This window comes from Phoxinus phoxinus (assembly GCF_949152265.1).
Source record: "Phoxinus phoxinus genome assembly, chromosome: 16".
NCBI classification, from domain to species: Eukaryota; Metazoa; Chordata; class Actinopteri; order Cypriniformes; family Leuciscidae; genus Phoxinus; species Phoxinus phoxinus.
Window position 1 is genome coordinate 11,896,619 of NC_136891.1, and position 27,355 is coordinate 11,923,973.

At 41.7% G+C, this 27,355-nt stretch overlaps 2 protein-coding genes across 2 annotated transcripts in view; both read left to right on the forward strand.

Annotated features, from left to right (window-relative positions):
• The window catches only part of olfcb1 (olfactory receptor C family, b1), a 32,832-nt gene extending 14,930 nt beyond the window's left edge, over window positions 1–17,902 (forward strand). The window contains exons 3-6 of the mRNA XM_079584876.1: window positions 8,801–9,556; window positions 13,043–13,246; window positions 13,340–13,457; window positions 14,131–17,902. Coding sequence (XP_079441002.1) covers window positions 8,801–9,556; window positions 13,043–13,246; window positions 13,340–13,457; window positions 14,131–15,260 — 2,208 coding nt within the window. The 3' untranslated portion in view covers window positions 15,261–17,902. The remainder of the gene's footprint in view (window positions 1–8,800; window positions 9,557–13,042; window positions 13,247–13,339; window positions 13,458–14,130) is intronic.
• Window positions 17,903–18,151: 249 nt separating this feature from the next.
• pcare2 (photoreceptor cilium actin regulator 2) lies at window positions 18,152–25,450 on the forward strand. Its single transcript, XM_079584877.1, has 2 exons — window positions 18,152–21,026; window positions 24,954–25,450. The coding sequence occupies exons 1-2, from the start codon at window positions 18,436–18,438 to the stop codon at window positions 24,994–24,996; spliced, it is 2,634 nt and encodes an 877-aa protein (XP_079441003.1). The 5' UTR covers window positions 18,152–18,435; the 3' UTR covers window positions 24,997–25,450.
• Window positions 25,451–27,355: the final 1,905 nt, after the last annotated feature.

The window sequence follows — 27,355 nt, forward strand, 5'->3', positions numbered from 1 at the left end:
AAAGCTCCTCAAGAAGAAGGAGGTCTGTTTTACATCCTTTATCTTGGGTTCAAACAACCTCTGCCGTTATCTGTCAATCAGTCTTTTCCAAACTATTTAACTTGATAACGTTCTTCGTTTATTTGGGCTCATCTCTTTGAAGCTTGCATGGCCATAACGTTCTTACTTATTTTCGTTGGCTAGTGTAGACTGGCTGGAGCCTGGGTTTTATGGTTCTGGATTGGTGATTTGAGGTCTGGAGCGTTGAGTTCGGTGTGGAATTATGTTTGAACAAATCACCTGGAAGATTAATTTGTGTTTGGTTCGCCCTCAAATCCTACACTCTAATCTCTCCACTCTATCTCTCCACTCTCTACCTGTGTCCACATGTAATCTCTCCACTCTCTACCTGTGTCCGCATGTAATCTCTACACTCTCTACCTGTGTCCATAGGTAATCTTTTCACTCTCTACATGTGACAAATCTCTGCTTTATGGTTCCATGAAGAACCTTTAACATTAATGGAACCTTTCCACTCCACAAAACGTTCATGATGGTGGATTTTTTTTTTTTTTTTTAAATGTTCTTCACACCAAGAAAATTTGTTTCTTTTAAGATCTGCACACTGAAAAGTTTATTTTGGGAACCAGAAATGGCTCTTCTATGGCATCCCTGCAACAGACCCTTTTAAGACCCTTTATTTTTAAGAGTGTAGATTAAAAAACGGAAAGATCACCACTGATTAACACTTGTTGTAAACTAATGTTGGTCTGTCCATCACACAAACATAGCTATAGTAAATTTATATTTACATTAATTTATTTAGCAGACGCTTTTATCCAAAGCGACTTACAAATGAGAACAATAGAAGCAATAAAACTAGCAGTAGGACAACAGTATGTAAGTGTTATGACCCTTCGCAGTTCAATCTAACGTAGTACTTTTTTAATTTTTTTAGATAGAATAGAGGAGAAAGTGTTAGTATTACTGGATCAAGTGTTGCCGAAAAAGATACGTCTTCAGCAGTTTCTTAAAAATGGCTACGGACTCAGCAGCTCTGGTTGAGTTAGGCAGATCATTCCACCAGCAGGAAACAGTCATGGTAAAGGTCCAAGAAAGAGATGTTGTGCCTCTTTGAGATGGCACCACAAGATGCCGCATACTTGCAGAGCGCAAGTTTCTGGATGGCACATAAGTCTGAAGTAATGAGTTAAGGTACAAGGGAGCAGTGCCAGTGGTTGTTCTGTAGGCAACGTCAGTGACTTGAATTTGATGCGAGCGGCAACCAGTGCAATTTTTTGAGGAGAGGAGTGACGTGTGCTCTCTTCGGCTCGTTGAAGACCACTCTAGCTGCAGCATTCTGGATCAGTTGTAGAGGTTTGACAGTGCAAGCTGGGAGACCAGCCAGGAGAGCATTACAATAGTCCAGTCTGGATAGAACAAGCACCTGAACAAGGAGTTGTGTAGTATGCTCTGATAGGAAGGGCCTGATCCTTCTGATGTTGTACAAGGCAAATCTGCATGACCGAGCAGTGCTAGCAATGTGGTCTGTGAAGTTCAGTTGGTCATCAATTACAACTCCAAGGTTGCTGGCTGATCTTGATGGAGTTATGGATGACGAGCCTAGCTGAATGGTGAAGTTGTAATGAAGTGCTGGGTTAGCCGGGATTACAAGTAGCTCTGTCTTCGCAAGGTTAAGTTGAAGGTGGTGGTCCTTCATCCAGCCAGAAATGTCTGTCAGGCAGGCTGAGATGCGAGCGGCTACCGTCGGATCATCAGGCTGGAATGAGAGGTAGAGTTGTGTGTCATAAGCGTAGCAGTGATAAGAAAATCCATGTTTCTGAATCACAGATCCTAGTGATGTCATGTAGATGGAGAAGAGAAGTGGTCCAAGCACTGAGCCCTGAGGCACCAGTAGCTAGATGTTGGGTCTTAGACAACTCACCCCTCCACGACACCCTAAAGGACCTACCCGAGAGATAAGACTTGAACCACAGGAGTGCAGTTCCCGAGATGCCCTTCATCTTTAGGATTGACAGGAGGATCTGGTGGTTTACTGTGTCAAGGGCAGCAAACAGATCCAGCAGGATGAGAACTGAGGACTTGGAAGCTGCTCTTGCCAGTCTCAGAGCTTCAATTACTGAGAGCAGAGCAGTCTCAGTTGAGTGTCCGCTTTTGAAGCCAGACTGATTGTTGTCTAAGAGGTTGTTCTGCGTAAGAAAGGAGGAGATCTGGTTGAAAACAACTCAAAGTATTTTTGCGACGAATGGAAGAAGGGATACCGGTCTGTAATTTTCTAGATGTGCTAAATTAGGGTGGGTTTCTTAAGCAATGGGGTTACCCGAGCCTGCTTGAATGCTGTGACAAATGTACCAGTGTGAAGAGAGGTGTTCATGATGTGTGTGAGTGCGGGTATAACAGAGGAAGAAATAGCTTGAAGTAGGTGTTATGGCAAGATTTTATGTTTCAATGACTTTTTTTATTTTTCATGTGTTTTGCCATTTGCAGTACGGTGTGAGAACAGGGAACTGCTCTCAGGTTTATGTGTTTATGTACCTGGGGAGGCAGAAGGGGAAGACACTCCAGAAAACAGACGAACAAGAACCTCTGACCCCGGTGTCAGAAGGCCATTTGATACAGGGGGGCTTAGTGGGCCAACTAGTGACAAATCTAAACTAGATATGGTTCCTTTGTCTATGGAAAACTACTGGGAGGAAGGCTCTGGGGGAAGAAGACCTTGGAAGAACTAGGATAAAAAGGTGGTTCAGTCTGTCTGGTGGTGTCACTCTTCTGCACAGGGTAACAACTGTGTATTAGACTGCTCCTATTCTTGCAAGAATAAATACTTCTCTTTTTATAATTTGACTATGAGTATCTCTAACGCAGTGATGTTTGTTTAATTAATTTTTGCTACAACATAGGTTAGTGGGAATAGGATCAAGCGGACAGGTAGTAGGGTGATTGGAAAGGAGGAGTTTTGAGTCTTCTGTCTCTGAAAGCAAGTAGAAGAAGGGTAGAATGTGTGTGTTAGCTGGTAAAATGTGAGTGTCAGTTTGTGGATTGGTAAATTGTCTGCTGATGGTGGTTGTTTTCTTTAGAGCGCAGCCGGTGTGGCAGTGTCCTCTGGTCTGATCCAGGTCTCAGTGAGGGACAAAAGGCTGAGACCTGAATGACTAGAAATAGATGTAATGAAATCAGCTTTGTTTACCACGGACTGGCAATTACAGAGACCAATAGGAAAAGAGAAAATAGTACTAGAAGACATCGGAAGGGTACGCAGGTTGTTAGAATTTGTACCGCCTCCGACGTGTGAGATTGGATTTACGCATGTTAGTAATAGTAGGGATTAGAAAACACATGGTGTAAGAGAGCTCACAAACAAAAAGATCAGTTGAAAGTTGAGTAAAAGAGAGGGGAAACAACAAGAAGATAAAACAAATAACGAGAAAGTAATACTCAAGTGCCTTGTCGGTGTCCTTGCTCGGTGGAGTCGCACAGGTAGAGTCGTTGGTCTTTACACTCTTCGGTCTTCACACGATGAGGGCTTCACACCACAGCTGCCGCGACCGCTGCCGCGGTGCACTAACCTATTTACAGTGTTGGGGAAGTTACTTTTAAAAAGCAGTGTTTACTCGTTACTTCTTAAAAAAGTAATCCGTTACTGTACTTAGTTACCCCCTGTGAAAAGTAACTTTTTACTTTTTTTTCCTTCAGGTCGATCGCTGCAAACCAATCCTGTGGCTTTACACATTCGAAAATGCATTTGGCCGTGAGCATCTTGAACGGAAGCCTGTGAAGGGAACGGTTCAAGAGGCGCAAGTCCAGGATTGGCTGTAACCCACCGGTTTTCTTGGGTACAATGAAGTAGGGGCTGTAGAAGCCGGAACTCATTTCGGCTGAAGGTACAGCACCCTTCGCCAGTAGGGTGGCGACCTCCGCTCTCATGACAGGGGCATTGCCACCGACCATAGTGAAGCGGACTCCCCTGACCGCGCGAACTGAATCGCGTAGCCGAGCCTGATGGTTCTCGCGACCCAGCGGGACAGGTTGGAAGCTCTAGCCAGGCTCCTAAGGACTGTGCCAGCAGGGTTATGCGAACCACAGACCTACCCTTGGTGGTGCAGCAATGCGGAATGACCGGCCTGGACGTGGGTGGCATAGCGGCCCGGTGTGGGGGCACAGTCATTAGCCGCGTCCTGACAGAGGAGGCCAGGGAAGGACCAGCGTTCCACGGGGGCCTGCTCTGCCAGGGGTCTGGCGACAGAGGGGGACGAGAGTGGCGAGGCCTGTGAGCGGCGCGCACTGTCATCCAAGAACTGTGTGACAGAGGAGGGCGAGAGTGGCGGGACCCGAGGGTGGCGCGCACTGTCGTCCGAGAACTCTGTGTGCTCAGAGATGGGAATGACAGTTCTTTGGAAAAAAGAGGTTCTCCCCCGGGGGAAGGAGTGGCCCTGCAACCACCTCCTAGAAAGAACTGCAACCCATCTCTGAGCTGCCCGTAATGGGAGCGCCGCATTGCTGTGGGGCTGGTACGGACTGGGGCGCCTTCCTGCGATTACCTTCAAGTCACGGCCTGGGTGAAGGCTGCTGCTAGGGCCGCCGGGGAGTGTCGGAGGAGGGGGCCCCCGCGCGAGCAGACTGAGGCGGCTGAGGCGGCTGAGCCGGCGGCTGAGCAGAGCCTCAGTCTGCTTCTGGGCGGCCGAGAACTGTGGGCAGAGTCCTCGACTGCGCCGCCGAGAAGGCCAGTCTGGGATATGGGGAGTTGAGGAAGCGGGTTCGCTCAGCCTCGCACATATCAACCAGACTAAGCTAGTTTTTTTTCTGGACCACATATGTGGACATCACCTGACCCAGGCAGCGTGTGGTCACCTTTGTCGCCCATAGAGCGAGGTCGGTGGCGGCATGCAGCTCTTGCAAGAGCTGGAGCTTGGCCTGGTAGACCTGAAGGATGGGCATAGCATGCAGTGAGGCGGCAGCCAGCCCCGCAGCTCTATAGGTCTCTGCCACCGGAGTAGACAAAAAACCTACATGCTTTGGGGTGGGTGGGTGCTTAGGGTCGCCACACCAGTGGAGGCGCTGCGGGGACACAGTTGTGTTGCCACAGAACACTCCACAGGGGGGAACCCCAGTGTACCCTCTGGCCGCGACCTCATCGAGGACAGAGAAGGCAGAAGAGGCCGCTGAGTAGTCTCATGACCTCTTCATGCACGTCCAGGAAGAAAGGAATTGGGGGCGGGCCGACGTGTGCCGGTGCGTCCCCAAAAACCGATCATCAGCCTTAAGCGCTCGGGACATGGCGGAGGGACATGGAATTCACTTTAAAGAAAGGCTTTCTACAAAAACAAACTTAATGAAGTGGTCAAAATCATGTCTGCCCACTCCATTTGTCTCCCGATTGCGCATCTTATGATCTAACTCATGCTTTTCACTTTTCATATAATCAACATAAATTAGATTTAAAAAATAATTATTTTATTTAAACATAAATATGAAACTAAATCGTTTTCTTTAATAACTAGGCTACAACACGTAGGCCTATTAGCCTACAGTACAGAGAAATTTAATGTCGGAGCGGGATTTGGGTGAACGCCGTCTTACCGGTGAGCATGTGGGGGGAGAGGTACGATTTTTGAACAGTCATCGAATATTATTTTGCTTTATATGTCAATCCTTAATATTTGGTGTTTTAAATGCCAACCCTTTTTCATCCGGTAGGTAGTATTACTTTTAGTTTGCGTAGTGTAATTCACAGAATTGACTGCTCTGCTTCCAGCCTCTGTCACGTACCGTGTGGAGCTTGTGACTATTGCAAGCGTGCAGCTGAGAAGACACTGTCGCTGTCAAATCTGTCCCTGGGAAAAGTAACGTTGTGGCGAATTGAAAAAGTAACTACGTTTCTTTACCAAATTTTCAGTAGTAGCACGTTACACTACTTTTTACCCGAAAAAGTTACGTTACTGTAATGCGTTACTTTGTAACGCATTACACACAACACTGCCTATTTATACATGCCTAATACCTCTAGAAATGTGTAATGTAGCACACAAGTCGTAGATTAAAACACGGAAAGATCACTACTGATTAACACTTGTTGTAAACTAATGTTGGTCTATCCATCACAGAAATATAGCTATAGGAAATGTGTAATGTAGCACACAAGTCATATTAGGATGTAGCAAATTAGCTCTATGAAATATTAATAACCGATCATAACTTGTTATAATTGATTATGAATATTTGGATCAGTTAATCGGATTAACTTGATGTAGCTACATTATTCTCTCAATATTGGTTATTAATTGATTAATAGAAATGTACATTTCCGGGGAATGAGAAATGTCTTTCTTACTTATACTACTAAGAGCAAGTAGCCAAAAATCTATGATTAGTGACTCCGGATATGAGCTTGAGACACGGACAACTTTACGTGTGATATGAACAAGACTTTATTAACTAGACTAAACATTTAAACTACTCTAACATACACATACAATACATGCATACAGTTTACCAAGGGAAAGAGACTGAAGCAGAATACAGGAAAGCAAGAAGTTATAGCATTGTTTGAAATTCAGCAGATCATCAGCCTTGAGCAAACCATCAGTTTAGTTCTAACGTGCCCTTCTTAAAAAGGGGTAAGGATACTTAATGTATCAAATAATGAGACTAAGTTTGATACTTGCATTGTATGTCTCACCCATTTGAATTAAACTGTCCTGATGCAATTTGTGGTGGCTCCAGTTGATCTTTGCTGATGTTGTCTTGATGAGAGAGAACCAGTTGGAGTTAGAGTATCTTTGGTGAATGGATAGACATGGCCGAAGCCTGGCACAAGCTTGGGGGTCCTTGGGGGACTTCTAGTTCAGCATCATCTTCACATTAGGACTTCTCAGGAAGGACCAAAAGAGTAAGAGAGGGTTAAGAGAGCGGCTGATCTTGTGATCAGTGATTTTTAAAGCATGAAGATGTCACACCCTCTGGGGGTCTGTGAGCCAATAAGAAGTGTTTCCTTTGGAGGGAATTTTTTACGACCCATTGTGTTCTAGGAGGCATTTGAATATGTGACTTCATTGGGTGTTTAAAAAAAGAATCTTAAAGATTCTTATAATAATAATGCGTCACAAAGTTAGCCAAATGTAATGTAAATTAACAAACGGGGGACGAAATTTGGAGTTTATAGAGACCAAACGTGTCACATATGATTTTTGGTTAACCATAGTTTGCAAAGTTTGAAACATTGACCCATTAGAGTTTACAAGAAAACATAAGCCAACCCACATAAAAGGAAAATCATGAGATGGGAAAATTAGATACATTTACATTTCTCAAGTGGTTATATATATATAGAATATATAACATCGTTTATTTCTCCCTTCTCAGAAAGAATAAAGATAGAGTCACGACAACTCTCTGGAAATTCTTTTGGGGTCGTAAAACTTGTTATCAGTCTTAATGTGTCCTGTAACAGGACACCAGGTTCTGCCAGTGGGTAAGTTTTATTTGTGATGTTAGTTTTGTGGGGAGTTTCATAGACCTTTGTTGGGAGAGTGAGTTTGCTGGATTATTCATTAAATATAATGAATTGTTAGTGCGTGTCTGATTGACGCTACAAGGAACTTGCTGAGCTGAATCCTCCTTCTGATGACAAAATTGTCAGTTTTGCTTTCAGACCAGTAAAACTCTCTGTAACTCAGTCAGTAAACCAGTCATGCTTTCATTATAAGTGACTAAAAGTGCAGACACATCAGCGATGTATGAAGCACAGCTCACAATGAAGCCACCTTCAAACCAAGCAGCTTTCGGTTGGTCTGTTGAATTTGTGTGACCAACTTGAATCAGATGCGTGGGGGAATCTTCCGTCCTGACACAAACGTCCCAATCACGCAGATTCCTACTGAATGACTGGATTTTGCCTGTGAAATGACACCGTGTACTAACCTGACAATATGCGATAAGATTCCTTTGACAGATTCATTTGTGGGCGGAGTCTCTCTGCACTCACAACCAAATCAGTCCAAAATCAGCCAATCAGAAGAGCTTGTGGGCGGGGTCTGTCTGCACTCGCAACCAAATCAGTCCAAAATCATCCAATCAGAAGAGCTTGTGGGTGGGGAAGAGCATCATAAATGTTATGCCATTTGAACATTATTAAAAACACATGAGTGACTGAAACAGTCTTCTTTGACATAGAATACACTTGTTTTTTCAGAGTTTCCTTTTATTTATTTTCAGGATCTGAGGTAAATTGTGTTGTTTCAGCACATAATTAGTACCTGAGAATATCATTATCATATTTTGCATGATGTTGTTTCAGCCGCATTGTCGCAGGGATAGAAACCGTTTATAAAACTTTACAATAAGTTTCATTAGTTAACATTAGTTAACTACATTATTTAGTTACCATGAAGTAATAATGAACTGCACTTTACAGCATTTATTAATCTTTGTTCATGTTCATTTCAACATTTACTAATGTATTATTAAAATCAAAAGTTGTATTAGTTAACATTAGTTAATGCACTATTAACTACAGTAACCCGAACAAACAATGAACAGTTGGATTTTTAACTAACATTAACAAAGATTAACAAATACAGTAGCAAATGTATTGCTCATTGTTAGTTCATGTTAGTTAATTCATTAACTAATGTTAAGGTTTATTAAACCTTATTGTAAAGTGTTACCAAACCGTTTCTAAAATAGAATTGTCACGTATCGGACTAAACTCTGATTAACATGGAAAAGACGCCTTTGATTGCATGTTGCAGCATCAAATCTGTTTAGGACACGGTGTTAAGGCATAATATTTATCTGCCAACAGGTCAGCACCTCATCCTCTGCTCCAGTCCTGAGCGACAAACTGCGGTACCCGTCCTTCATGCGTGTTATTCCCAGTGACATCTACCAGACTCAGGCGCTGGTCAAGCTCATGTCTCATTTCTCATGGAACTGGGTTGGTGTCGTGTATGGAGATGATGACTACGGGAGAGCCGCCTACCAAAGCTTTGCGCAACAGTCAGCCGGAACAATATGTGTCGCTTTTGAGAAAGTGGTAACGCACTACTTGGACCACGTCGATGTGGATAAGTACATCAAAGATGCTGCTAAGAGCATTAGAGAGTCTCACGCCAAGGTGGTGCTGCTCATCCTGAAGCCACAGCTGGTGGAGAAGCTTTTCAAGGAGATGATCCAAACCAACACAAGCAGAGTCTGGATCGCGAGCGACGCCTGGTCCATTTACCGGCCCTTAACAAAGATGAACGACATAAACAAAGTGGGTCAAATCTTTGGCTTATCCTTTACCATGGGAAACATACCAGGGTTTGAAGACTACTTGAGAAACCTCAGGCCGACGCCAGGAGCAAGAAATGCCTTCATAGAAGAGTACAAGCAGCTGAGACTGAACTGCTCGCTTTGGCCCAGAAACTGCTCTGCAGATGACGTGCTGTACGCAGTGGACCTGAGAGAGGCCTACATGGAGAGGGTGGCCATATATGCTATAGCACACGGGCTCAGGACACTGCTGGACTGCAACGACACCGCCTGCTCCGGAGACAACAACTTCCCTCCCTGGAAGGTGAGATCTCTCAAGCCCACGGCGCTTTGAACTTAAAATAAGAGGAGAACACTTCACCGTGAGGTTCACCTGATTAACATGACGTTTATTAGGTTAATGCTCATGGTTAACTCATGCTCGTTCGCAATACATTTACTGATGCTAATTGTTGCAACTGTTTGTATATTAAAAATGCATTTGTATATGTAGAAATCAACATTAGCCTAGATCTAGAACCTAGAACCACATTACCGCTATACATTTGCATAATTTCAAACATTTTTGTGAACAAAAGTTTACAGCATTTTATCGGTTTTCCAACAAAATAAAAGCTCAAGGATTTGCATTGTTTAAAGGACAAGTTCGGTATTTTACACTTAAAGCCCTGTTTACAGATCGTATCTGATGAAATAGAACGGTTAAGATTAAACTTTGGACACATGCTCCTGTCCCGAGAATTTTAGGTTTATTTAGCTTCCCCCCCCCCCCCCACCCCCACAATGGTTGTCTATGTGCACTGGCAGATTCCTTCCTAAAACACATTAAACTTTCGTTTACAAAGACGTGAAACTCACCGAGTGGTCAGGGGTGTTCACTGATATGATCCCAAAAAAAATCACTGAAAAAGATGCTTTCCAACAGGTTTTATCGTAGTGTTTGTCCACCTCCATTGACTTGTATTGAATGTGCTGTGTGAGGTACGATATTCCTCCGCCGCTTCTTCTTCTGCTTCTTCTGTGTATTCAATGAAATGCCAGCGGTTTGCTTGCAATTGGCAAAGGTGCATTATCGCCACCAACTGGTGTCTATTATTCAAGCTCTCAACGGAAGAATCTGGGTGTGACGCGTTTGGCAAAATAGGTCCACAAAAGCTAAATAAACCTAAAATTCTCGGGACAGGAGCATGTGTCCAAATTTTAATCTTAACCGTTCTATTTCATCAGATACGGTCTGTAAACAGGGCTTTAAGTGTAAAATACCGAACTTGTCCTTTAAAGGGGTGCTATAATGCCCTTTTCACAAGATGTAAAATAAGTATTTGATGTCCCCAGTGTGTATGTGAAGTTTTAGCTCAAAATACCCCACAGATATTTTTATATAGCATGTTAAAGTTGTCACTTTTTGAAGGTGAGCAAAAACGCACCATTTTCATGTCTGATCCTTTAAATGCAAATGAGCTTCTGCTCCTGGCACAGGGGGTGGATCTTCAAGAGCTTGTGTAGTTGCCTTTTAGTCATTGATTAGCATATTCTGTCTTGATAATCTATAGATCGTGCTTAGGGGGTGGGTGCTCAGTATCCAATTCTAGGGTTGGTGGTGTCACTAACCCGGGAGGAATGTCGTGCAGTCCCTACCAGCCGTTTTTTGTAGTCCTTAAAATGCAATTTCTTTAAAAGAAAATAGCTCCCTTTGCTTTGAACTTTGAGCGTCGTAACTTTGCAGATGTCGTTTATGCTCAAACAGCAACATTACACACTAACTAAAGTTAGAAAAGTTAAATCATATTCAACCACCCCTTTAAAGCTCAAGGGCTTGAACTTTGGAAAGTGCAGAATTTAAGACATGAATATAAATATTTTGATTATGTTTTATTTCAAAATTCAATAACTAATTTACAACATATATTTTTTTAATTAGTTAAAACTTAATGATAATAATATTAAAAACATATAAAAGTATTATTATTATTCAATTTGATTGGGTTGCAGTGTGAATGTAATGTGGACTGAGACACTATCACAACTTAAAAGAGGTTTCAGTACATTCCAGCACAGTCAAAATAAATAAAACGCTCTAATAAAGATTGACAAATTTTTCTATTTACTTGCTTGTCGTGTATGGAAGACAAATAATGACAAATGTACTGTATTTGAAACAAAAAAGCATGTTGAATTGCACAAATTGACTTTTTATTTATTTATTGGTTTAACAGTGCCTGAATTTTAATGCATTGTATTTTCAGGGCTTGCATTTTTAGGGTCTGAAATTCAACATGGTTGTATATTGAACTCTTTCCCTGCCAGTGTTTTTTGTTTTTGTTTAAAGTTCACATTTCTGCTTGTTCTTCGCCTGTGTTTTGATCAGGAGATTCAGTATCTCTTTCAGAAGATGCGTAATGGGGCAATAGCAGATGGAGATTGGTACTCTTGTTGCGAATGATCCACTGGAGGCAAGCTGGTTGAGAACCCAAACGCAACTTTAATTAACACACGTAATCAAACACAAAACAAAGGCATGAAACATTGAATACTAGACAAAGACACAGGGCAAACATGAGGGCTTAAATACACAGACTAATTGCAAGACAAAGGAACACCTGTGAACAATGATCAGACAATTAACAAGTGACAAGACACATGGCAGGATCACATGACAAACAGGGAATCACATGAAAGACACAGAAACATGACAATGACAAGAACAAGAAGCAAAAACCCAAACCGTGACAACTCTACTTCCCGGATGTGCAACGTTGAACTTTCTGTCGAATTTGAACCACTGAATTTGTGGAAGTGAATTTGTTAAGCAAAATAAAATGGACTGAATATTGCCTGTCAAAAATTATAGGTTTTAATTTTTGAACAGAATGAATATTTTGGAAGTGAAGTCTGGATGGCGAATGTGGATTATTGAATTTTAAATACTGAAAATGTGTGTGAAATTTTTTGAATTTAAATATTCACAGCTTAAATATACAACCATGTTGAATTGCAGCCCCTAAAATGCAAGCCCTGTAAATACAGTGTATTACAATGCAAGAACTGTTAAAGCAATAGTTTTATTTTCAATTAGTGCAGTTCAACATGCTTTTTTATTTCAAATACATTTGTCATTAATTTACTTCCATTGGCATGTGACCATTAACCGACATCAGAAAACCGAGTACATGCGAATATGGCATATTCTAATATTATTAACTTAAAGTCGGCATGAAATCAAAATTGACCCTATTTACTTTGTTAGCGGATATTACTAGTCTTGTGGTGAACAATTAATCCGTGCAAGTTAATACACAGAAAAAAATAGTTTGCCGTGGTTATCTTTAATCAAAGTCTGAAAAGTTACTTCCGGTCTGGAATGGTTCTTTTTCTGATGACATAGGTTTGACGGCCTGGGTTGCTTAAACGCTTAACCACTCCCCTCAAACCGTTACTCTGCTATGGGCGAGAGATGGAGAAGAGGAGCGCTAAAGTAAAACCCTGCCCTCTGTTCAATATTCCGTTTCACTCGGAAATGCGTCACAACACTTGAGAAAAGTCGTTTGCAACTTCCGGTTCACGCAGACTTTAAAATCCCAGGGGAACTTCAAACAAATATTTTACATCTAAAACGTTCAACTGAAAAAAAAAGGTTGGGAACCACTCACCTAAATTAATAAATGGTGTTTATTGTTCATAGATAATTAATTGAACCTTACTGTAAAGTGTTACCGATCAAACACCATATTCTCCAGTGTTTCCTTTTAATCTCTTGTTTAATCTCAAGAACACTTGTACTCTTTTGCAGCTATTGGAAAGTATGCACAGTGTGAATTTCACGCTCGATGGCACTAGATATTTCTTTGACGAAAATGGTGACTTTGTGGATGGTTACGACCTCATAATGTGGAAGGAAAAAGATGATGAACGAATTATTGAAATTGTGGGGAAATTCCTCTTGAAAAAAGGAGACGTGGAGATATTCAGTGAATTCCAGTCGATAAATAACAGCGTGAGTTGTGCTGTCTCTTCTTTTGCTATTCTCTCGATCACCACCACCATAAGAAAACAACCATCACTGAGATGTGTCTCTTTTGTCCTCCAGATACCCTTGGCCAGATGCTCAAACTCTTGCACACCTGGCACTGCGAAGAACCAGTCCAAGATCCCCTGCTGCTACAACTGCGTTGAATGTTCTGAAGGAAAATATACTGATGGATACGGTAAATCAGAATTAATTCACAGAATTCACTTGGAAATTTTTGATACAGAGTATCTGACTACAAATAGCAGAACACAGCAACACTGGAACGGTCTTCAGATTGTCGTATTATTATTATTATTACACAAAGTGCTGAAACACTATTGTAAATGTTAGGATTGGTATTATTAGTATTTTTCTTCTGCAGTAAAACTGATTGTGCAGCCCAAAACCGTAAGTGCTAGAGACTTGAAACTTGGCCATATGGTATTTCAAAAATCGAGGAGAGGTTGAGAGAGTATGACCCATATTGTCCAATAGGTGGCGCTATAGCGCCCCCCCCCCCCCCCCCCCCCAAAAAAAACAAACAAACAAACACATTTTTGCTTAAATCACATTAACCCTTTGTCCCAGCCTCAAGTGTCTTATATTTATTATTTCAATTATTGAGCATGGTAAGCCAAACCCATCAGTCAAAACAGAAAGTTATGACAAAATATGTAGTAACTGCATTTGCGTTTTTCACGGCAGTATGTCACAGAGGTATTTCTTGCCAACAAGCCTATTATTTGAACTCTTTCCCCACCATTGACGAAATTTTCATTCAGTCTGTGTTTGAATCATTTTTGGTTTGACTATATATTGTGCTTTCCTAGTTCAAATTGATGACTAAATAAGTGTGTTTTCCTTTTCAGATTTCCCTGAATGCCTGAAATGTCCCGAAGGAAAATGGTCTACTACGGGAGCAAGTGAATGCGAGTATTTCCAGGAGATTTATCTGGTTTGGGATGGCAGTTATCCCATAGCTCTGCTAGCGGCCACCGCGATAGGCTTGATGCTAGTGTTCAGCTCATTCATCATTTTCAGTGTGCACAAAAACACCACTGTCATCAAAAAGGCTGACAACACGATGTCTTGTTTCATGTTCCTGGGGCTGATGGTCAGCTTCGCCAGCGTGATCATGTTCATCGGCCGGCCGAACGAGCACCAGTGCAGGGCTCAGCAAGCCTTGTACGGTCTCGGGTTCACCCTCTGCGTTTCCTGCATCCTGGTTAAAGCCTTCCGCACTTTCCTGGCTTTCCTGGCCTTTGATCCGGTCAAGCAGCACCAGCTTAAAAAGTTCTACAAGCCTGTTATCAATTTGGTCCTGCTTACCGGTGCTCAGGGAATCATCCTGTTGTTCTGGATGACTCTAGGAAAGTCTCCAGGACCAGATATAAAGTGGCCTGAGCAGAGTGGCCTAAAAAAATATGTTGTCTGTGATGAGGGCTCCATCATAGGTTTTGCGGTGATGCATGGTTACATAGCTCTATTGGCCTTCATTTGTTTCATTATTGCATTTAAGGGTAGAAAAGTGCCAGATGATTTCAACGAGACTGGCGTCATCATCTTCAGCATATTGATTCATCTGTTTGTCTGGCTTTGCTTTATTCCTATTTATATTGAAAGAAACAAGACCGAACAGCGGCACATTGTTCAGGCCTCGGCCATCCTGGCATCCAACTATGGCATAATCTTTTGTCATTTTATCCCAAAGTGCTACATAGTCCTATGGGAGCTGTCGGAGAACTCGAGGGCATCGATTATGGGGAGGTTGGCTAAACACATTAAAGAGGACACAGCCACCGCGGACATTACCGTACAATATGTAGCAGACCGGATCACTCCAGGCGTCATCAGCCCTAGTGTAGCACCATCGGGGATCGAGATCAGTGTAATTTCTAAAGATGTTTTCAGTACTATCAAGACTGAGGATTTTTTTGGCGGTATAGACCCCACAGTGCGCCGCCATTTCCGGGTGATGCAAAGACACACTACGAGATAAAAATAAAAGTGTTGTCTTGTATTCTTCCAGCAATTCCAGAAACAAACATACACTTCCTTGGCCAGAACAGTGAATCTTTCAGACTTTCTTAAATAATCTGGATTTTTCATCTTCTGCAAAAATGCTTTTCTTAGTATTTTTGTCTGGTTTCCAGTCCAAATTTCAAAAAATTCTTAAATGAAGATGCATCTACCACAGCGGTCCCCAACCTTTTTTGCGCCACAGTATATCAGACACTTAATATCAGACAATATTTGGATTCATCTGGTTTGTTGACAAATGGGTCGCAAATCCATTCCTTGGCAGTTTGTGGGTCTTTTGTGGTTGGGAACTAGCGCTCCAACTATTTTAAAAGCGAAGACAGGTGATCGTATACCAGCTGGGAGATATGTCGCATAAGTAAGCGAGTTTTGCGACCCATTCCTCGTGAAATGTGCTGCCAGCGGTGAAATCTCTGTAGCGGCTCTCATAATTCAAACATTCTGGCCAGCAATCTCCCTCGGGATAACCATCTTATTTCTGTGTATAAGAGAAGGCGTCTGTGCTCCGTGTCCATCTCCTCACAAAGCTGCTCGAACAGACGTGAGTTAAGGGCGTGTGCTTTAATGTGGTTACTTTAACAACATCATTCAATACACTGTAAAGTTCCGGTGGCATTTTTCGGCTAGCCAGCATTTCCCTGTGAATGACACAATGCGTAGACTCACATTTGGTGCAACCTCTTTAATCCGAGCAGTTAAACCAGACAGCCGTACAGTCATGGCAGCAGCTCCGTCTGTGCATATGCCAACACAAAAGGACCATTTCAGTTTTCCTGATATATAGTCATCCAGCGACTTGAATAGTTCTGCGTCTGTGGTTTTGGTTGGCAACGATAGTGCACATAATATATCCTCATGCACATCCTCCTGATAAAGATAACGCACATAAACAAGTAGTATTGCCTGGCTTGTTGTCAGTATCTGTCAACCAAATATCTGACTCGTCAACCTAGAGTGCGTACCACGGTGATGTATTTATCCTCTCCAACAATTGTGTTTCAATGTCCTCTGCTATTTCGGCAATGCGCAGAGTGACGGTGCTAGTTGAAAGAGGCACCTGTGCTATCTTTTTAACCACAGCGTCTCCTAGAAGTTCACGGCAAATGTCTTTTGTGGCGGGAAGGATCAATTCTTCATCAATAGTGAATGGCTTCTTAGCCTTAGCAATACGGTTAGCCACCAAGTATGATGCTCTTAGTGCACTCGCATTTATTGATGTGGTGGCCCTCAGTAATTGCTTCTGGCCTTCTTGTTCACACTTTTTTCTTTCAAAATACTCAAAAGGCTTGTCTTTTAATGCGGGTGCTTGGTCTCCAAGTGGCGAAGCAGTTTTGAAGACTTCATTGCCTCATTAGAGAACTGGTTGCCACGTATTATGCAGAGCAGGCTTGGTGCGTGTAAATCACCTCTAGCGATAAATCCATATTTCAAGTAGGACTCCTGGTATTGTCTGTTAAATGCAGCTTTCTTTTTCTCGGAAGTCGTAGGCTCTTCTTCTGTCTCCTCGCTGGGCCGTTTCCCCTTCGCAAAGAAACTTTCCAGAGACTTTGTTTTTTACTCATTTTGCTAGCTTGTGAGTTTATTTTTAGCGGTAACGTGTCACGTGACCGAGACCAGCGTGTTGCTATGCACCAAGAGTGAGTCATAGACGGATGTAACGGAGAGAATCCGGTCATTTTTCAAAATAAAACATCGTTCAGACTCAGATTATAAATAAAACGGAAATAATGTATGTTATTTACTCTTTCTGTGCGACCCGGTACCAAATGACCCGCGGACCGGCCCGGAGGTTGGGGACCCCTGATCTACTAGATAAGTAAAATGCCATACAATATTATGTCTTGTTTTCTGGGGAAAGAAATCAAAATTAAGTGATTTGTTGCTTAAAAAAAACTAAATTATCTGCCAATGGGGTAAGAAAAATAATCTTAATTCAAACAGAAACAAGATAATTTTTCTTACCCCATTGGCTGATTATTTTGCTTGTTTTAAGCAAAAAAACACTTATTTTTTATTTATATTCCCAGAAAACAAGACATAATATCTTATGGCATTTTACTACTTTAGTAAAGACATCTTTATTTAAGAATTTTTAAATATTTGGACTGGAAACAAGACAAAAATACTACTTTAGTAAAGACATCTTTATTTAAGAATTTTTTAATATTTGGACTGGAAACAAGACAAAAATACTAAGTAAGAAAAGCATTTTTTGCAGTGATATACATTGTACATATATAAATACTCCATGTAACCTAGGATGAAACTTGCTAAAACGGTGATTTGATGAATTTTGCTGTATGATGGTGAAGTGTGTAATCCTAAAAATATCGAACCAAACCGTTGCTACATCTGACCAATGGCACATAAATTACACACCTCTTGCTGTACTGTTTCTTTTTGCATATTGTATATGTAAATCTGTACATTTAATAAACTATAAAAACTGATTTGAGCTTTGAACTTTAATGTCATTATCAGCGTCTGCCACTACTTGTGATTCTTGTGGATAATTTCGCACTGTTTAGATTGCAGACATCACTGGCATAAATCCAGGGAGGATTTCAGTCAGAAGTAAACATCTATAAATACTTCAACCTCAAGCCACACTGAACTTAATTCATCATCTGCTGGTTGTTGTTCAATTTCACAGAAACGGAATTGATACAGTCACTTAAACAGGTTTGTTTTTTGAAAATTGTTTCCAATGTAGAAAAAACTGAAGTCACTAAAGATTTGTACTATATGTCTTGATTCTAACGCATATATAATGTTATTTCAATCAGAATTAACTAGTGGTAAAAAGAATAGAAGACAAGGTAACCAGCAGGGAATCTGATTAGTGAGATGAGCTTATGTTCTTAAGCATGCGCTTTATTCCTGTAGCGTGATTTAGGGGGGGGGGTTACTGGAAGCTTCAATCCTGTTCTTCAGCCTGGGCTCTCAATGGCATACAAAACCAACTGGCCAGCGGTAATAAGAAGAGAAAGACAGGGATTGTGGACAGGGACAGTAAAGGACAACGGTACACAATTGGTATGTTACGTAAACAAGAACCAAGTTGAGGTTTTCTGACACACCACTTTCAAATCTGCGGGCAATCAAAAGAAAAGCAACAGGATTCTCCCATCAACATGGGGTGCTCTCCCTCTAAAGGTCAACTCTTCAGCAAAAAAGCTTTGCTTTCTGGAACACCAGAAAGCCAGAAAACTCCTGACCTGCCCTCTGATGGGGCACAACTGCAAATCAAAGCAGAGATAAACACTGCTTCAGAAGGACTAGACATACAAGAGAATGCAAAACACATTCAAGGTAAGAGATCCTCAGTCGATTATATAGTTTGTGATGCCGCTGTGACAGTCGAAGAAGATGCTTCTGTGAAGATGCTAGATGTGGTCCGCTCTCAGGATGAACAGAGTACACAAGAGGGCCTCTTAGAAAACCAGAAAGAAGGAATAGAGGAGATACGGACAAAAGATAAGCAAGGAAAGCGGAGGAGGCAGAGGAAACAGAGACTGAGAAAAAATTCCTATGCGCAGTCAAAGGCAGAGTTCATACTGAAAGCCCACCAGGCAGCCTATGCATACCTGAACCCCAGCATTTCCAAATACGAGTCTCTTTTAGGGCTTGTGAGCCAGGCTGCTCAGACCCATCTCTCCATACAGACCGCAGTAGCTGTAGCAGTCGTGCACTACGAAGAGATCAACCAGGCTTTGGAGGAAATGGCCGCTGAAGGCGAGCAGCTGCTGAGGGAACATGGACACAACATGAAATGGCCCGCTTTACTTAAAGACTATCCACCTACGACCAAACCAAGCAACGACCTGAAACAGATTCCCTCCGAACTGCTGCAGCACATGCTTCTTCACTCCACAGTTCAGATGATCTCAGTGGGAGACTCTGTGAAGTGCCTGGGTGACGCAGCCTTACAGGAGCTAGCTGACTACTTTGGGTCCCTGTCTGAGGTCTTAGGAGAAAAGCTGCTGGCTAAGCATGCGGCTGAGGAGCGCCTGAAGCAGGTTATGTCCCGTGTGGAAGCTGCTGCCCTCAGGAAGCCTGGCCCAGAGGACTCTGCGCTGCACAGTGAGGACAGCGGCATAGGGGCGGACAACGAGTGCCAGAATGGCTTCCGTCGGAATAGAGGGAGCTTGGGATCTGGAGCAAACGCTGGAATAACATCTGTCTTTACCACTGGCTGCTCTCCAGATCAGCAACTCCTTAATACCAACGAGGAAGGCACAGATAATGATGATGATGATGATGATGAAGATGAGGATGATGAAGATGCTGAACTTGAGGATGACGTCAGTGGAAAAGATGAGCTAGGGAGGTTGACCGACAAGACAAGGGGAACAATGAGTGGTTCTTCTGAAACAAACTCCAGCTTTCCCCCAGATCAGGGTGGCATTCAAAACCAAGATCAAGTCAAGACCAGTAACTTGAAAAGGAAAATCAGACGGCCAAAAACCGCAGACAATACCTTTCAGATGAAACTAAAACACCGCCATTTAAGACGGCCAAAGCGCTCGCAATCCGCCGAGTGCTTGTGTAGCAAAGCAGAAGAATCAGATCCTAATGAAGAACAAGGAAACCCGAGGAACATGCACTGGAGGAGAAAAAAAAATCTCCCAGAAGATCATGGAGGCCGTGTACGGACAAAGATGGTAAGAGGTTCATCTGTAGGACAGTGCTCAGCAAGGTACTACGGCCTCCAGTATGGCAGCAAAGGGCCTTTCAGGGCAGTACAATCTAGCTCTCCTCCAAAGTTTACTCCAGAACCACCGGGGCGACATGCTGTCAAGAGGCTCATTAATACGTTTAGCCAAGGGGTTGAGGATAATTCAAGACAAAGTCCTGTAGACCAAAGACCAGTGAGAGTTAGGGGCAACAACAAGAAATGCTCTCTCCCACTGCTGCAGTCCAGCAGAGGAGCACTTATCACCAGTAGGAACATCAAGAGTAGCATCCGTTCGCTTGAACCCAGACCGTCTGACAAACCTGAGCATCTGGATATAGACAGCCTCCCGCCTCCACCCCCAGAAATGCTCATGGACAACACATTTGAAAGCAGCGTAGGGTTTCCCGCTGAGGAACGGGCTCGTGATTCACAGTGCAGAGGGCAGCGACTCCGCACTTTAACACAAAGAGAGACTGCTCCCCCCAACAGGACACACATGCAGAGAGCAACTGCTCAGCCACTGAGGCCGGATGCTTTGCAGGGTTCCTGCATTGAACAGGAATACAATGCAGGCTTGCGAGGTTCTGCGCCTCATCAAGGATGCAAGACCCACAATGAGGGCGAGACCACAACAATGCACTCGAAAGGTTTCCCCCCAACGACTCCCCCTGTCTCAAGGACACGGCTTCCACCTTCCTGTCCCACTCTGCACCACCCAGTGCCAAGCCCTCCATCCACGACCTGCCCCCCAACTGGGAAGTGGACTCCATCAAACACCTCCAGTGTTTCTGGCTCTCAAGCGTATTTTGAAGCCCGGGCTGTGTTCTGTCAGGAGAACCCGCCACTCCCTTACACATGGACACCTTCATGTACGTCTACATTGCCTCGGCCTTGGGGAGAACCTGTCAGACCTCGCCTTCAAACCTCTTTCATCGGACGCCATCCGTCGGGTCATAGGCCATCGCACTGTGAGCCGCCACAGTCATTGCCTGATGCCAAACAGCAACAGGGTGCGGGCAGTGAAGACACACCTTCAACCAGTGAGGGGTAAGTACTTTCCAGCGTCATACCTTGTGATGCAATATGTAGCAAATCTATGTCACAACAAAGGTCTGAATAGTTCAATAACAAATAGACGAAACCGGTAGAACATGACTGAGCCTGTTGAATCAGATGTTGTCCATCTTTATAACCAGGGCTAAAAATGGCTGAGATTTACTGGGGAGACTCTAGTTGATTCAATTTATGAATTGTGTGTGGCACAAACTTTTCTTCATTCAACAGTATCTCTGCTTGGAGATAATTACCTGTTTAAATCTGGCCAAATTAAAGATACATTCCTCCTGTTTCTCAGACATGGCTTGAGTTTAGTCCCAGATTAAAATGCAAATTTGAGCTGTCTGAACTGAAAGCAACTTGTACTGACAAATCTTAACATATATCAGTGCCATTGTGTTGTCTCAAGATGCAAATATTTCTAAGGCATGTTTATAAAAGCTACTTAAATGCCCTAATTGAACTAGGGCCTAATCTGTGAAACCGGGCCATTGCATACAAATCTGCATATGTACATGCAGAATTTAACAGGTCACAGAAACCTTTTAAAAACATTTGTCTTCAGGTTAAAGTAGAAAAAGTGCAGAATGTTTTGGATGGCGAACTCTCAGTTTAGTGCTTTGAAAATCAACAATTATTAAACTCATTTAAAGAGGAATCCAGTTTTAAGAGAAAGGGAAGTTAATGTCATTATTAAATGTAAATAATTTGGATAATACTTCTAGAATACATAATAATATTATTGAATAATGTGTGTTTTTAGGATGTAACCATAGACATTGGTGTTTAAACATATGTATTCTAATATAAGAATTTTCAGAAATAATTTCAACTGCTGATTATAATTTTTTTGAAGAATATTTTGAACAGAAAAAAATGAGTTGATCTCCCCTTCCTTCTCACAACCTGCTTCATCACATGAGGTTGTGATACTGCTTTTACTCAATGAGCTGCACAATTCTGAAAATTGAGAATCACAACTTTTTTTGTTTTTAAACTAAGATCACGATTCTCTCACAGCTCTGAATAGACACATATTCATGTAATGGCATGTCATTTACTAGAGGTTCTGACAAAATGTTAATTGCTGCAGTCTATTTAAAAATAAAATTAATGAATTCAAATTATTTTTTTTTTAAATCTGTTTGAATAAATTATTTAATGATTCACTTATCTCGTTTCATTACTGGATGAATCAGTGTTTTTGAATGAATCTCTTGAATGAATGATTCAATGACAAATACATTTTTTTAACAGCCACTTGTACACCTACTGGTGTAACAATATAATTACTAGTTATATATCTTAACATATAGTTGATACAATCTATTTGAAGCGTCAAGTTACTTTCAAAAGGTGATTTGCTCTATTTCGATCACTACCATAGACATCAGTGTTTATATCCAAACTATAAACTTTTATCCCAGTACTTCTGTGATAATATGAATAATTGTAACACAGTAATAATGATACTGTTTAAAATACTGTTTGTGAAGCTGTTTCATATCTATAGACTAGCGGTAGTGCCAACACAGATCTGAATGTTCGCCGTGATCAGACTTGTCAGAGCTTTAGTAGACGAATCATTGTCATTTAGGAATAAGGTTGAGTGGGTGTTTGATCTTCTAATGATTAATCGTGCAGCTCTACTACAGGTATGTGTCTCATAACGGAAACAGTCTCTTTTCAGGCAAGACATCATTAGACAGAGTTTGCATTAAATTTGCATTCTGTTTTATCCATATATCAAATTTAAAGTCTATAAAAGTAATGGTTTTCATTCCAATTTTCGGGTAAAATCTCAGTTCATCCCACTTAATTTACCTGAAGTTTGCTCTGAAGATCGGTTCTGAGAACATGCACTGATAGACAAGCATGTCCATCGACTGCAACCTGCAGATATTATGGCCAATCACGAAAATCGGTAGTGTAACCAAATGTAGAATACACCGACCGATGCATTTATAATAATGTTTTTGTGCTGAATTCGTATCACTTTCCTTCGCAGGCTATTGAGTGAATAAAATATAGAAATCCTTTTAATTTCCTTTAAAAAATCTAACTTTGAACTGGAACGTCGTCCCCCCTCGTAACCCCCCATTCCCAGCCGTGGGTATGACCTGATCCGTCTTCATTAACATAACTGTGGATCTGTTTAGTGTAGCTATAGTTACTATATCACTTGTTTATAGCCAGTATCTCAGTAAACAAACTCTCATCTCCCTCGCTCATCTTTGGGGTTTCTTGTTGAACTAGTTTTACCCAGAATGAGAGAACATGTTTGTAATTGTGCAGATTCCTACTGTCTTGTCATTACAACTGATTTCATCACCCCACTCCTGCCTGCAATGTCAAGAATTTGCTGTAACCATGTGATATGTGATCAAATCTTACGTTTAAAAGAAATGAATGTGTTTTGCATGCAGTAACCACATTACTGTACCTAAAGCGCTTTAGAAAAACTCAACTCAGAGCTTTATACAGTGTGATCATAGTGATTTCTGGGTTTCTCCGAACATAAAGTAGTCATTCTGAATCTAAGTTCTGACTGGATGAGTTGTGTTTGCGCTGACAAGCTCACGCTATATAAATGTCAATTTACCATTTTTCCTGGTAACCATAAACCGCCCAGTTACACAACTGCACTTCTTGGCAGATACTCCAACTAATAGCGCTTGCAAATGCATTTATTGAACATTGGTGTCTTTTATCATTTTACAGCATCAGAGGCTTTTCTTTGTCTGACACCCTCAATATTCCTCTGAGCCATAAAAAAGAAATAATCTTGCATCACGTAAACTTTTTAACTTTAATATTTTAACTTCATCGAGATGAGATGTCAATCAAGGGGAAAACCCTGCAGAAAACCAGAAGAACTGGGAAACTCTGTAATGATTGCACATTCTTCTGGAAAAAAAACCCACATCTGACTGAGATGACAAGATAAATACAGTAGCTGGGGAAGTTCATAAAGGAAGTGTAAAGCACTTCTCACATGTTTCTCTGAGTCTTACAGCACTGAAGCAGAGGGCTGGAGAGCTGTTAATCGGATCAGTGTTAATCTGAGTGAGGCTCAGCATAATCCCTGTAGAGGAGCACTCACCTGTCCTGATGACCTCATTCACCATCTGTGTGTCTATACACACACCTGCAGAACACATTCACCATCTGTGTCTATACACACACCTGCAGAACACATTCACCATCTGTGTGTCTATACACACACATCTGTGTGTCTATATACACACCTGCAGAACACATTCACCATCTGTGTCTATACACACACCTGCAGAACACATTCACCATCTGTGTCTATACACACACCTGCAGAACACATTCACCATCTGTGTGTCTATACACACACATCTGTGTGTCTATATACACACCTGCAGAACACATTCACCATCTGTGTGTCTATACACACACCTGCAGAACACATTCACCATTTGTGTGTCTATACACACACATTTGTGTGTCTATACACACACCTGCAGAACACATTCACCCTCTGTGTGTCTATACACACACCTGCAGAACACAACACATTCACCATCTGTGTCTATACCTGCAGAACAATATATTCACCATCTGTGTGTCTATACACACACCTGCAGAACACAATACATTCACCATCTATTCATTACTCCATCAAACACACAACAGGAGCATATATTATTACCTTGTTCACCCCTAAAAGCTCATATTAATATTTATATAAGCTACAAACTTGTCCTTTTAAGGGTTGTACGCAGTGACGAACTGTAGTGCCCTTAAACACAGGATTTCTGCACTTACAAGATCTTAAAGTATTCAAATTTCCCATTTCAAGGCTGTTTGTACGATGTGTAAGCGTTCAGAAAAGTGATGTTTTTTGGAGTTGTCCTATAGATGTTTCTTTGTGTGTGTTTTTTCTCCCAGGACGCTGAGAGCGGATCTGGACACACACGGCCAGCTGGACTAGGCCTTTTCTCTCTACGCAGATCTGGGACATTTCATGAAACATTTCCAAATAAACGTCAACATCATGAATGCTTAAGTGAGCTTAGAAGTGTAAAAATAACACTGCCTGTATATGTATTACTCTGTTAATCTGTAAAATGTATGTTTACCTCTCTGATTGTAGCCTGATCTTTCTATTGGTTTTGATACGTAACACAAAGGAAAGGCATTTCAGATTTCTTCTTATATTCTGTAATACAGCTCCTATCATATTCTCTCCTCGTTTATCAGGAGCTGTTGTTGTGACTTACTGTTAGAAATATCTAATCCTATCATTTCAATGTGTCTCATTCATAAACTCATAAACTCTTATTTTGTGGTCATAGTCCATCTGTGTGGAAGATGCTGAGTCCTTCAGATTTCTGCATGATCTTCTGTTGAAATGTGATCCTCACAATAAAGCTCTCTCTCTCACACACACGCCCACGCGCACGCACGCACGCACGCACACACACACACACACACACACTTTTTGTGGTATAGAAGGACATTGATGCCCAAACAAGTTTGGTGGTGGTATAAGGGGACACACCTTTCGATAGTTTTGATAAAACTATCAAAAATTTTGTTTTAATCTGCAGATCACAAATCTGACTTCAAATGTTCTATACACACACAACAGAACAGAAAAACAACATGATATTTTGGTGGATTTTGGTGGATACGGACATTCCCGCCCAACCTAAAATTTTCCCGCCTGTGACATAATTGTGATTTTTGGGGCCCAACCTGATTATCAGGGCACTCATTTTACAATACGTCATTTCAGTGGATTACAGGGACCTATGTGTTTTCCAGGCACATGACCACACACAACACACAAACCTGACGATATGGTGTATTACCAAGACTAAAGTCGCGTTTCCACCGAAATTACCAGGCACAATTTGTCCGAGGAACTTTTTTCCCAGGAACTTTTTTTGCCCCAGACCGGTTGCTTTCTGCGTTACACCGCAGTCTAAAGTACCGGGAAGATTATGTAAACTGCGCGCAACTGCTCCTCACAGTCTGTGACGGACAGTAATCAGTTTTGAGCGCCACATTTATAATAAGTATGGAGGAGATTCAAACTGTGCTGCAGTTGTTTGTGATGTATTGGTTTACTAACGAGATATTTAACAAAATGGAGAAGAGACGAGCACTGATACTTAAGCATGTTCAGAAAGCTCGTAATGCTAGATATAAAATTAGACGATAAGCATGTTATCAGCTATTGCGGACATTGACCGTGAGATGGCTGGGACGAACGAGCAGAAAATTTCCTCTTCCACAAATACGCTTAATAAAGCCTGAACCTCGTCGTCAGTCCAGCTGTGTGTTTTTTTATTATTAAATTCCATATTTGCAGACAGACAACTCTTACTGCATGAAGCCACGAACCGCAATAGATTTTTTTTTTAAATGGCGGTTAAAATAGAATGCTGCATGGAGTCATCCAATAAAAATGCGGCATGAACACAACCAATCAGCATATTCAGCACACAAGTCACACCCCCGAAAGTTCCTTAACTTTGAAAAAGTACTACCTCGCCAGCAGGGACTTTCGGAGGGGGAAATATTTACATGTGGTGTAAACACATCGAGTACCACCCCAAAAGTTCCTAGTTCCTGGGGAAAGTTCCTGCGGTTGAAACCTTAAGGTGATCTTAAAGTGATAAAGTGATCCTTAAGGTGATTAAAGAGTACCGGATCTCCAATAGCCTACATTACACAAAACTACTTACAACATTACAGGGACAGAAGTGTTTTAGTTATGATTAAATTTTATATTATTTAATTATAATATCATCATAAACATTGAGTTTTTCCAGTTTTACCATCATATCAAGCCATTTTAAGAGGAAAGTGACATCCACAAACTTAAAAACATGGTCAATAAAACTCAGAAAGCATACAGCATCATTATTGTTTTGACATATTGAAATGGCAAGCAGAAGAACCATTCAAAACTTCGGAAAGCTCTAGAAGAGTATAGTGTCATTAGAATACAACCATCATTGTAAGTACATGAGCTCTCATGTGTTTAGAGCTTACTAAAGTATGTATTCTTCTGTACAGAGAATGAGAGTGAGGCAGAAATTGTAAACCCACGGAAATGATCTCAGGTCTTACACTGCTGGCATTCAGTCAGTGAGGTCAGTTTTCCTCTGGTTCTACCAGAAAGACTCAGGAGAATAGTTACTCAACAATTATGCATTAATAAAAGCCCAGCAAGCACATATGCAATAAAGTTATTTGGCGTAGGCCCCGTCCGTATGTATCCAGCATTTCCCGCCTGAAGATGGCGCAGCCGACCCCCTGTGCGGTATTGGAAGGGACCA

Bases quoted from the DNA above. Each gene is read 5' to 3' on its own strand.
- pcare2 (XM_079584877.1), top strand. From the start codon at position 18,436: ATGGGGTGCTCTCCCTCTAAAGGTCAACTCTTCAGCAAAAAAGCTTTG. The intron at 21,027-24,953 runs GTAAGTACTTTC...TTTTTCTCCCAG, and splicing joins ACACCTTCAACCAGTGAGGG to GACGCTGAGAGCGGATCTGG.